The sequence below is a fragment of the Gossypium raimondii genome, chromosome 4 (genome assembly GCF_025698545.1).
Source record: "Gossypium raimondii isolate GPD5lz chromosome 4, ASM2569854v1, whole genome shotgun sequence".
NCBI lineage: Eukaryota > Viridiplantae > Streptophyta > Magnoliopsida > Malvales > Malvaceae > Gossypium > Gossypium raimondii.
Window position 1 is genome coordinate 46,800,644 of NC_068568.1, and position 13,000 is coordinate 46,813,643.

At 32.0% G+C, this 13,000-nt stretch overlaps 2 protein-coding genes across 2 annotated transcripts; both read left to right on the forward strand.

Moving 5' to 3' along the window:
- The first annotated feature begins 4,200 nt into the window (after positions 1-4,200).
- Positions 4,201-5,091, forward strand: LOC105779283 (RING-H2 finger protein ATL78-like). The gene has a single exon (XM_012603041.2). It carries the CDS (start codon positions 4,241-4,243, stop codon positions 4,886-4,888), a length of 648 nt encoding a protein of 215 aa, XP_012458495.1. The 5' UTR covers positions 4,201-4,240; the 3' UTR covers positions 4,889-5,091.
- A 3,066-nt stretch (positions 5,092-8,157) lies between these two features.
- Positions 8,158-9,213, forward strand: LOC105780971 (RING-H2 finger protein ATL78-like). Its single transcript, XM_012605523.2, has one exon. It carries the CDS (start codon positions 8,169-8,171, stop codon positions 8,922-8,924), a length of 756 nt encoding a protein of 251 aa, XP_012460977.1. The 5' UTR covers positions 8,158-8,168; the 3' UTR covers positions 8,925-9,213.
- Positions 9,214-13,000: the final 3,787 nt, after the last annotated feature.

The following is a 13,000-nucleotide window of genomic DNA, read 5'->3' on the forward strand; positions in this document are numbered from 1 at the left end:
AGGTTAAGAGACTAGATGGCTCAGATGCAAGCGACAACAACTGAGCAAATTACACAACTTAAAGCGGAGGCAACATCGAGAGAAGCTGATGTTCAAAGAAGATATGAAGAACTCCAGCTACAACTTAAAGCAGATGCAGTAGCGAGAGAAGCTGAGGTTCAACGAAAGTATAAAGAACTCCAGCAGCAGCTTAGAGCAGATGCGGCAACAAAAGAAGCAGAGGCGGCAGCGAGAGAAGTATAGGCTGCTAAGAGGGAAGTAGAGGCTAAAGCGAGGGAAGTAGAGGCTGCAGCGAGGGAAGCAGAGCAGCGTCAAAAGTTCGATGAACTCCAGCAGCAGCTCCAGAGTATGATGAAGATGTTTCAGCAGTCGCAACCGCCGCCGTCTTAGACTATCGTGTAAATATACTTCAATTTTTACTTTGAATTATCATTTTAACTTTTAACATTTTTGTACGAATAATACGAATTTTATAATATTTATTGATATTTATTATATTATTTGTTTAATATATAGATTTATTACTTTTGGCTGGTTTAGATATGATTTCTTCTGATTTGTTTTTTACGGAGGGTGAAAATATATAAAATTTATTTTACAAATCGCCAAATTTAGTGGCGTTTTTAAAACGCCACTAAAGGTGTTAGTCTTTAGCGTTTTTGATATAAGCGCCGCTATAGAATAGGTCTTTAGCGACGTTTTGGTAAAAGCGCCGCTATAGATCGTGGTCTTTAGTGGCGTTTGATTGAAGCGCCGCTATAGATCGTGGTCTATGCGGCATTTGTGCATTTGAAAAGCGCTAAAGACCCCGATCTATAGCGCGTTTGGTCACAAACGCCACTAAAGACCCTCGATCTATAGCGGCTTTTTTAAAAACGCGCTAAAGACTATTCTATAGCGGCGCTTATACCAAAAACGCCGCTAAAGGTATTACTCTTCAGCGGCGCTTCTACTAAAGCGCCGGTAAAGCTCTTACTCTTCAGCGGCGTTTGTGATATAAGCGCCGCTATAGACTAGGGTCTTTAGCGGCGCAATCTTTAGCGGCTTCTGTTGCGGCGCTTATTAAAGCGCCGCTAAAAGTTTCTGCGGCGCTAAAAAGCGCCGCTAAAGGCCTAAAAAAGCGCCACTAAAAGCCTGTTTTGGTGTAGTGATGGTGATCTAGATTTAAGTAAAAGGAAGCTAGTTTGGAATCAAATTATAAGTGGGTCCTCAGCTCACAAGTTGTCATATAATTACTGTTATAATTAAAGTCAATAACGACCGTATAACGATTGCAAAACAATAAAAAAAACATAAATTTTACGTGAAAATACTTTCGGAAAAAAAATTAAAGGCAGAAGAGAAAATTTCACTAATGTTGAAAAACGAATGATAGAAGAGTAGTTTCGCCCACATCTATTTAAGAGTTAAAAAATCCTGTTCTAATTAAAGTCAAATAGTAGAAGATAATTCTATACGGACTCAACTAGTGCAATATGATCCGTTTTGCAGCTATAGTTCTACGGTCCTCAACCTCTCGCCCCCACAAATCCCCTTATTTTATCACCATATATATTTATTTAATAAATGACGAGATTCGGATCACACAATCTTTAACAATTATGTTTGTAATGGGCATCCAGGATTATAAGCTCTTGCAAAACTTATAGAAACCAATCCTAATGGTCGAAACTGAGGCTCTTGCACTCAAGGAAAGGAGGGTTTAAAGTCCAATCCAGAAAGGGACTTGTATAGGTAATTTTGGAAACAAAATTTAAAATTGTTTTTGATGAATGGCGGAAGCATCCTAATGATAGAAGGTGGAGGATACGTCCGATTATACAGGATGCTATTGCCTTGGACTCTGAAAGGAGTTTCAAGGAGTTTCGTACTTTAAAATTAATTTTAAAATTTCTTTGTTGGCAAAACAAGTATTATTTTCGACAGGAAATATAAGTATTTAAAAATAAAATTAATTGAACAAATTCTATGCTCTATAAATTATGAGTTTGTATCTCTTGATTTATTGATCACCTTAAATACTTGTTTGTTTTGAAAATTATTCTTTTCAAGTACTATTAGTATGAGTTATCAAACACCTTGAAACATAAAATTCTTTGCATTCAAGATTTCCATAAAATTAATCTATACTCTATAAATTATAAGATCGTGTTCAAGTTGTTCAGTATTAAAATAAAATTTGAATTTGACTTGAAAAGAAGAAATTAAACAAATTTAGAAAATATAGTAGAAAAGAAAACAACTAAAAGAAAAAAATAAAGAAAGAGAAAATAAATCAAAAGGTGGAAGACGAGTTGAATAAACTAATGGATATAGATATAAGATAGTTGTCTAACTGAACCATTTGAGATATAGATATCAACAAATTCAATTAATGACTCTAATCAACCCTCCAAAAATAATTTTGATAAATTGATTTGAATGAAGAATGGATCCCCAAGACTCCTTGAAGAAAATTAATAAGAAAGATCGTTTCTAAAATGAATAGAAAATAATATTGCATGAAAGAAATTAACTCAAAAATTGAAAATTTATTAATGAATAATAAAACCCAAACAAGAAAGCCAAAAAAAAAAGAGAAAATACTAAGAATAGAGTAAAGATGGTAGTGGAATGTAGGAGAGAGAAAGATGATAGATGGATAATTTGCACCACTTACATTTAAGAGAGAGTATTAGTTTAATCATTTAATAATTATGGTTCATATATATAAATATATTCCATATTTGATATCTATCTAATGTGGGATTAAGTTTTTATTTTCCTCAACATAATTCACAAGTGATTTACTTTGAGCATGAATTTTGATTTATCACTCAACTATTTTGAACATATGATATACCGTTGTAAAAATCTCATGAGGTAGAATATAAAACTATAATTTTATGATTCAACTCTCCACCTTTATTAATCGAGAATATGTCTCAAAGGTTCCAAATTAAAAATCAAAATTTTCCAAAATTATAAAATTAAACTATTTTTTTAGTAGTGACTTTTTAAAGTATGAGTTGTGAAGAAAGACAAAGGATAAGGAACAAATCTTTAGTTTTATAATCATAAACAAAGTTATTGCTTTCTTAAATATTGCACCCCAGATTTGTGCAAGATCTCATAGATAATGTAGCTTTAAATTAGAGCCACATAACAAGGTTTTGTTCTTTTTTAATTTTCAAGTGGAACTCAATAGACTACTCGCAAAGGAACTTGATTTCATGGCTCATGCAATATCATTATTATTTTTGCTTGTGTAAGTCGGGGGGACATCATGGTATCTTTTCTAAATGTGATCCGATAAGTACCAACAACTCCAACAGCTATGAAAGAAATTAAATAAAGCCTAAAATAGCTATGTTCCATGAATAATAAGAGATTGTATGAATGAAAAAAAAAAAAAAACAGAAGTGGACAACTTTTAAGGATTGAATCAATCCAAGATTTGGTAATAAGTTTTTGGCCACTCCACTTGTAATTTACTTAATTTAGGCTTCTTTTGAATGAGTGTATGTTTGCCTCCGGTAAATTTAAAAAAGCGGTGACGACTATAATGATGAAATTGAGTACTGTAGTAATGATATTAAAATCAACGGTGAGCTGTGTACTTGGATTCAAATGCAATTATAGTAGTGAAGTAGAATAGAAAATAACTATTAAGTATATTAGATTTAAAATGATATATAATAGAAGTTTTAAATTATTTTATTTTTGTGAAATTATGGGGAATATGTGGAATTGTAATTTTGTTTAATAAAATAATAATCTCTATCCTAATATTTTAATTAGATTTTTATAACCATTTTAAATTATTTTTATATTGAATGATAAATATTTTTATAATTAATTCATTTATTTATAACAATTCCAAGTATTATTATTTTAAATTATCTACTTGGATATCATTTTAAAGAACAGAAATAAGGTTAGATTAGATATTAGTAATATTTATGAAATTTTAAATAAAAATTTGAAAAGTTTATCACACTTTTTGGGGACAAGGATCTAATTTTAAATTAATCAATCTAACTTTTTTTTTTTAAATTTTGATGGAACAACATGGTTTAACATGAAATACCTTTCTATTGAGTTAGTGGGGGTTGGATTTTCATGCTTGTATCTCCAAAAGTAAGAGATAAAATCAATGATGAATTGAGCACTACTTAAGCTTCTCAACTTTCACTATATATATAACCTCCACCATTTGACTGCTCTTCCAACCATATTTTATTCCAAACTCTCCAAAACAATGCATTCAATTTCAACTTCTTCTACTTCATCTCAACCCTTGCAAGGTTTTCTTGGAAACTTTCATTCCAGAAAATTACTGTTAAATTACACACAATCAAACCAATCATCAGCTCCTCCTCCTTACACTCAAAATTCCAGTTTTGATCAAAATGTTTTGATGGTACTTTCAGTCATCCTTCTTGGGTTCATTTTTTCATTGGGGCTAAACTTAATAATCAGATGTGTGCTAAGGTGCTCAAACGGGGCGGATTCGGAGTCCATTGACAACTCTTCTACTGCAATAGTCAATATCGGAATCGAGACAAAGGCACTCAAGACTTTCCCTGTGGTGAATTACTCGGCGGAGATGAATCTGCCAGGGCTGGACTCCGAATGTCTGATATGCCTGTCGGAGTATACGGCTGGCGAGCGCCTGCGGTTTCTACCGAAATGCAACCATGGATTTCATGTTCGTTGTATTGATAAATGGCTTAAATCACACACATCATGCCCCAAATGCAGGCATTGTTTGCTTGAAACATGCCAAAAAATCATGGGGTGTAATCAGAGTAGCTCATTAGAATCATGCGTTCCTGCACAGGACTGCGTTGTGAATATTCAACCACTAGAACCTGAAGGTGTGGTGCGTGATATTAGGGGGGGTTAGCTGATATGATTCTTTGTCTTTTGCCCATTAGCTGGAAACTGGAAATCCCTCTGCCACTCCATCTGAAGGCGTTATATTCCATGAGCGAAGCTCAACATTGGAATCAAGTCTTACTTTGCAATTATTAGTTCAATCGAGCCAATTCAATGTGGGTTTATTCAATTTTTAAATGCAATGAAAGGATTTACCTCATTTTCCCTTCAGCTGAACAAGTTTAATGATCATGTTACTCTTTAACATATTTTGTTGCTTATCATATCAACCATTGTTTGACTAAGCCTGAGAACTCAATCAATAGAAATATATGTGGAGTGAAAAAGAATTTGTACATTAATTTAAGTCTAAAGTTAACATTAGTCAAGTATTAACGTTAATAATGATATCGTCTACATGTTGTAACTCTCTAAATTTAAGAAACAGTATAATATATATTTTTAAAAGATTTATGGACATGATTCATATGTTCCTTTTAAGATTTAGGTTTAAAGTACTTTGAGTATTATTGTAAGTATATATAAGCAAAGTGGAGAATGTAAATTTTATCCTTAACATGGTTTGTTGTTCTGTCAATTAGTTCATTCATAACTGGTGGAAGGCATAGATGCTATCATAAGTTGGAAAGCATTGATTTATAAATTGTCACTAATGAAAAGGCTATTGAAATTATTGAGAATGTGTCTTCGGCTTACTGATCAATAATAGGTGTGTAGATCAAATCTTTAGGAATTTTTAATTTTGTGGCATGATTTTAGGAGTTAGGAGTAAGTTAAGTGATTGGATATCAGCAATATATATATTCTGTTATTCTTTTAGTTATATAACTTGACCAATATAATAGATTATAGTGTGCTTCCATTTTTTTTTTCTTTCACATTTTTTGTGTTTCATATATTTTTTTCTAAAATACTAACAATTGGTATTGAGCTCTTATCCTAAGGGATCTGTGAGTTGAGAGAAACACATAAGTTAATGACTCACAAAGAGAAGAAGACAAGGAAGTCCAAAGCTAAAGCATGCATTTTCTCTGCTGTTTCAAGTAAAATATTTACAAGAATCATGAATTTGGGGTCAGCAGAAGAAATTTGGGATTAACTTAAGAAGGAATACCAAGGCAATGAAAGAACAAAAAATATGCAGGTGCTCAATTTGATCAGAGAGTTTGAAATGTTGAAAATGAAGGAGACGGAAACCATTAAAGACTATTCTGACAAGTTGGAGGGCATAGTAAACAAGGTAAGATTGTTGGGTAAGGATTTTTCTGATGATCAAATAGTGCAAAAAATTCTTGTCACTTTGCTTAAAAAATATGAGTCTAAAATTTCTTCATTAGAAGAATTTAAAGATTTGTCAAGTATATCCTAGGCAGAATTAGTGAATGCATTGTAGGCTCCAAAACAAAGGAGAAAGATGAGATAAGAAGCATTAGTAGAGGGTGCAATTCGGGCAAAGTTTAAAAAATCGCAAGGCAAAAACAAGAAAATTAAAGATAAGACCAACAATAATAACAACAATGAGACATATCCACCATGTCCACACTCTAAGAAGACAAACCACTTGCCAAAGAAGTGTTGCTGGAGGCTTGATATCAAATGCAGAAAATGTGGTAGTATTGGGCACATAAAGCGGGTCTATAAGTCTCAACAACATGAAGAGACAAAAGCATCTATTGAGCAACAAGAAGATGAGTTCCTTTTTGTGACGACATGTTTCTCCAGTGATTCCTAGTTGATCGATAGCAACTGCACAAATCACATAACCAATGACCCAACACTTCTCAAAGAACTTGATAAAATTATCATTTCCAAAATAAAAGTTCGAAATGGTGAGTTTATTCCATTAAGGAAAAATGAACAATGGCTATTGAAAGTTTAATAGGTTTGAAACATATAACTAATGTTCTATATGTGTCTACCATTGGCCAAAATCTTCTTAGTGTTGGACAGTTGATTGAAAAAGGTTTCAAGGTCATATTTGAAGACAAAGGGTGCTTGATCAAAGATTCAAAAGGCAGAGATGTATTCAAAGTAAAAATGAAAGCAAAATGCTTTTCTCTAAATCTAATGGAAGAGAAACCAACAACGAAGCAATTGCTAGAGACTCATCAGTACTTTGATGACAACATAGATGATGTTTCAGTTTGTGACAGAGATCTTTATCTGAAATTTATGAAAGGTGTATTGTTGTTTTATTTGAGTATGCTGAGTTTAAAGAGGCTGAGAAGGATGACAAATGGATTGAAGCAATGAGAGAAGAGCAGTTCAAGGGATTCCAAGTCAAGAGAAAGGAGGAGAAAGTCTACATGTTAAACAAGACCTTATATAGTCTTAAACAGGCTGCTAGGGCCTGGTACAACAGGATTGATGAATATCATTTGAAAGAAGAACAGAAGATTGGTGAAATCAAGTTCGTTTTTTGCAAGATTGAAGATCAAATTAGGCTCTTCCAAAAGTTAGATTTAAAGTTTTAAGAAATAAATTAGGCTTTTACAATTACTAAGGCAAGGAGGAGTGTTGTGAATGTGCCTTAAGACTTGCCGAATAATAGGTCTATAGACCAAGTCTTTAGGAATTTTTAATTTTGTGGCATGATTTTAAGAGTAAGTTAAGTGGCTAGATATCAGTAGGATATATATATTTTTTGTTATTCTTTTAGCTATATAATTTGAACATATAGTGTGCTTCCAATATATTTTTTAAAAGATAATTTTTAGTAGGGGTTTTAAGTAAAGTTGAGAAGAAAGACAAAAGGATAATGTTTAATGTTTGGTTTTATACTGTTAAAAGTAAGTTATTGCTTTCTTAATCATTGTACCCCATATTTTTGCAAGATCTCATACATCATTTACCTTTAAATTAGAGCCACACATTACAGTTTAAGTGGAACTCAATAGATGCTATCAGACTACTTGCAAGCTAGAAGATAACAAATGGAGTTGAGTTTCTGTTTTTTTAAATTAAGTGGGACTCAACACACTCCATTCAACTTCTCCAACACCATCTCAACTCTTGCAAGATTTTCTGGATGATACAATATATTGCCATTTAAAATCCTAAGTGTTGTAAGAATTAACTTTAACTTGTTGTAATAATTTAAGAAATTTTAAAAAGAAAAATTAAAAAGTTTACCACACTTTTTGGGAAATTAATCAATATTATTATTTTGATGGAACAAAATGGTTTAACATGAAATACAGGCTCTTTCTATTTAGTTCCTTGGGTCCTGAATTAAAAATGGAAACAGGCAGAGGATCATATCTAGAAAAAGTAAGAGATAAAAATCAATGATGTATTGGACACCACTTAAGCCTCTCAGCTTTCACTATATATCATCTCCACCATTTGACTGCCCTTCCAACAAAATTTCATCCAAACTCTCCAAAACCATGTATTCAGTTTCAACTTCTTCTTCTACATCTCAACTCTTGCAAGATTTTCTTCCAAACTTCCATTCCAGAAAATTACTGTTACATTACACACAATCAAACCAATCATCAGCTCCTCCTCCTTACCCTCAAAATTCCAGTTTTGATCACAATGTTTTGATGGTTCTTTCGATCATCCTTTTTGGGTTAATTTTTTCATTGGGGATAAACTTAATAATGATCAGATGTGTGCTAAGGGGCTCAAACGGGGTGGATTCCGACTCTATTCAAAACCCTTCTGCTGCAATAGTCAACAGCGGAATCGAGACAAAGGCAATCAAGACTTTCCCTGTGGTGAATTACTCGGCGCAGATGAATCTGCCAGGGCAGGACTCCGAATGTCTGATATGCCTGTCGGAGTTTACGGCTGGCGAGCGCCTGCGGTTTCTACCGAAATGCAACCATGGATTTCATGTTCGTTGTGTTGATAAGTGGCTTAAATCGCACACATCATGCCCCAAATGCAGGCATTGTTTGCTTGAAACATGCCAAAAGATCATGGGGTGTGATCAAAGTAGCTCAACGGAATTATGCGTTCCAGCTCAGGACATCATTGTGAATATTCAACCATTGGAACCTGAAGGTGTGGTGTGTGGTATTAGGGGGGTTAGGTGATATGATTCTTTTATTTTGGCCATTTGGTGGAAACTGGAAATCCCTCTGCCACTCCATTTGAAGGCGTTATATTCCATGAGCGAAGCTAATTTTGGAGTTTGAAAGGCACCCAATTCACAACATTGGAATCAAGTCTTTCTTTGCAATTATTAGTTGAATTTGCCTCATTTTCCCTTCAGCTGAACAAGCTGAATGATGACATTACTCTTAAATATGTGGAGTGACAAAAGATTTGTGTTCAAGTTTTCAGTTGACATCAATCTTGAATTCAGATAATATCATTCTCTCACTCTTACCCTTAAACATATCAATGGCAAAATTTCGATAAATCAACATTAATATTGCATTCTTAAAAAGATATCTCATTGAATAGATATACATGTTATAACCCTCAAAGTTTAAGAAACAAAATAATAAATTTTTAGAGTACTTGTCCCCACAATTCATGTGTTTTATTTCTTTCTATAAAGTTAAAAGATCTAAGGTGAATGTGTGAATATCAAATATTTACTATTCAAATTTGTTATACTATTAAAGATATTAATTTATATATTTGAAATAATTATTTCTTTACTTTCTAAAAAATTATTTATTGAATTTAAATATTAAATATAGATTCAAATATTGCAAAAATTGTTGATTGAGTCTTAACTTAATTGGCATGTGCATCATTGTCAATACAGGAATATATGAGTTTAAGTGCGCTTAAAGCGTATTGTCTTCTTATCATATCTACTCTTTTTAGTATAATACCTAGAATTACCCAAAGCCCCTCTCCAATCTTTCAATATAAGAATACTGCGTTTCAGTATACTCGAACCCATATGTCTTTGTGATCTCTTCTCTCTACATCCTTAACTATATTATAAAAAAGAAACTAAAATGGGCACATCTACATAAAACACACCTAATACTATTATTGTGGATATTGTTGTTAGAATATTACAAAAGTTACAATCAAATTTATATAAGAAGCTTCTCGGACCTTTTCTCTTATTAATATTATATTTGTATTATTATTTCCGTGTTTTATTGAATTGGTGACATTTTCAATTGGGTCATCAACTCAGTTGTTAAATTAAGAAGGCGTCATTCTATAATTAAACTAAGTTATATTATTATTCAAAGGTATTTTAGTCTTTTTAATTAAAAAGCAAATGTCACTCATAATCGAGTCACCAACTCAGTTGTTAAATTAAGAAAATACTCTTCCTTAATTAAATTAAATTATTTGAGGGTACTTTAATCTTTTCATTAAAAATCAATAAAAATATGCATATGGTGAGATTTGAACTTCAACCAATTGCATTAGTAAAACTTTATTTTACTATATTTATACATTTTAATTACGCATACTTTATTATTTCTATCAATTGTATATATTTTAATAATGCGTTTGATTGAGTTGGTGTTACAAGTTAACTCGAAATAATTAAATATATATATATTTTAAATTTTAATATTATACATATTTCATGTGTATCTATTATTAATTAGTTTCAAGCCATACACTTATTATTCATCGTATGTTATTTTTAAATACATATTTATATTTTATATTTGTGGTTTCTAGATGCATACTCATGTGATAATATTTTTAATAATTTTGAATTGACTTAGTGCCGTAAGTTAATTAAGTATCTATTCAGTTAAAAATATAGTAATTTTTTTATTTTTAATAATTTTATAAAAATTCTGTGTGCTATAGTTCAATCATATTTAGTAAAAAACCTTGCCAAAAAGAAAATACTACCCATAATTTAAAAGAAAATATATAATTAGTAAAATAGTGATAACACCACCAATCTATACTAAACCCTAAACTTTTTAAAGGATAATTTTTAGTAGGGGTTTTAAGTAAAGTTGAGAAGAAAGACAAAAGGATAAGGTTTTATAATGTTAAAACTAAGTTATTGCTCTCTTAATCATTGTACCTCAGATTTTTGCAAGATCTCCTACATCATTTACCTGCCGCACATTACAGTTTAAGTGGGATTCAATAGATGCTATCAGACTACTTGCAAGCTAGAAGATAACAAATGCAATTAGATTTTTTTTAATGGAGATTTAGAAATGTACGAGTGAGGGGGACATCATGGTATCTTTCTTAATTATGACGGGATAAGAGGTTTAGGTTTAGGGTTCACAACTCCAATTATACATGTATATAAATAATAATTATGAAATAATCGAGCGATATATCGCAAAGAAAAAGAAAGAAAATAAAGAACACAATTTTACGTGAAATTTTTTTTGGGAAAAGAATTACAGATAGAGAAGAAGAAATTTCACTATGTCAAATTTGAATGATACAAGAAGAGTATAGACTACGTCTATTTATAGGTTTGTAAAGCCATATTCTAATCAAAGTCAAATAGAAGTAATGCAGTAAGGTTCAAGCACCTTATTCTAATCAACATCAAATAGAGGGAGTAAACTTATATACGGATCAAATATTATATGAATACTTAAGTTATTAGTAGATACCTAAAAAGCTCATAATAAGCATTTCATCCAAAATTTCATACAACATCAAACGAAATGCTTATCGTAGATCTCCTATCTTATCATTTATATTTTATTTTTAACAGGGATTTAGGTCGTACACAACTAATTGAGCAAATTAATATCATCATTGAGTACCCAATTATGAATGTGAGTAGAGTAAATAATGATCAAAGGAAAGAGAATCATTACAATTAAGTTCCAAACCTATTTAACTTGTAATTAATTAGAAATCCAAAGCATAAGATTCTACACCTTTAAAAAGGGAGATCGAAAAGTTTCACATTTTCTGGGAGCAAGGATCAAATTTTAAATTAATGGATACTAGCTGAAGGATTTAACATGAAATCCAGGCATATTTTGGATGGTCTTTAGATTCTCATGCTCATATCTACAAAAAGTAAAGATAAAATCAATGATCTATTGAACACTAATTAAATTGCTCTTCCTACCAAATCTGGCAAGATTTTCGATATGATCCAAACTATCAACTTGTTGTTTAAAATCTTTCAAGTGTTGTAAGAATTAATTTAAAATTTATCGGCTAAACTAATATCAACAAATACAGATAAGTTTACAAAATGAGTTGCAACTGATGTTTCATCTGAAACGTGCAGCCCACGCCAACATTTCCCATTTAACGTTTTAAACCAAAAACACAACAATAATCTCCAGGTACTTCCATTTAATCTAATCATCAACCATGAATGTAATAAGGAATTTTTGCATAAAAGCATGGTAACATGGCAAGCAATAGCAATCATTCCTGCTTAAGTACATGCACGAAATAAACGTTCATTGATAAAAAAAAAAAAAAAAAAAAAACAAAAGCCATAATAAAGTATCATGAGCAAGCAAAAATCAACCCACACACAACTCTTACTCTTTTCTCCCTTTTTTTCTTGTTCAAAAATCCAAAAGTCTGGCTAGGTGTCACAAGAAAAAAAAATCAATTTTGTAGCGTAAAGCTCGAGATTTTTTTTGCCTGTTAAGGAGCTTGATTTGACTCGCCAAATATTGAAGCTACTTGTGAATGCAAGTAACCTCTTCATCTAAATGTTTTATCACCCTGGCCTTATCAACATTGAGGTCCGGGCAGATGTAGATTTAGTTGCAACTAGTGCAGCATCTTGCACTAGGTTATCTTCATGGTCAGATTCTACAGCCTCAATATGAGAGTCAACAGCTGCATGTTTCCTTCTATTCCACTTGTAGAATTTTTCAGTTCAGCTTATGGAGCATCAGGAACTTCATTTTCCTACACAATGTCTTTCTTCTATTGTAGCAAGATCTACTAGATAAGTGAGGAAAAAGGTAACATTTGTCTGGTGTTCTTAGTCTATGCGTTTGATAACCTCATCAAAGATTAGTTTACCAAGATCTACTGGAATAAATGAAACTACCTTATACAGAAGAGCAACCATCCTTTTGTTGACAACCACGCACTATTTGGATGGAGGCCAATTCCTTGTAGTGCTACATAGGTGGGATCAAGCTCTAAGGTTCTGAAGTCTTGTCTTTTAAGCTAGCTAGGTGGATTTTAGCTTGTTGGTGAGTTAGGAAGCAAGGTG

Coding starts and splice junctions, on each gene's coding strand:
- LOC105779283 (XM_012603041.2), top strand. CDS start 4,241: ATGCATTCAATTTCAACTTCTTCTACTTCATCTCAACCCTTGCAAGGT.
- LOC105780971 (XM_012605523.2), top strand. CDS start 8,169: ATGATGTATTGGACACCACTTAAGCCTCTCAGCTTTCACTATATATCA.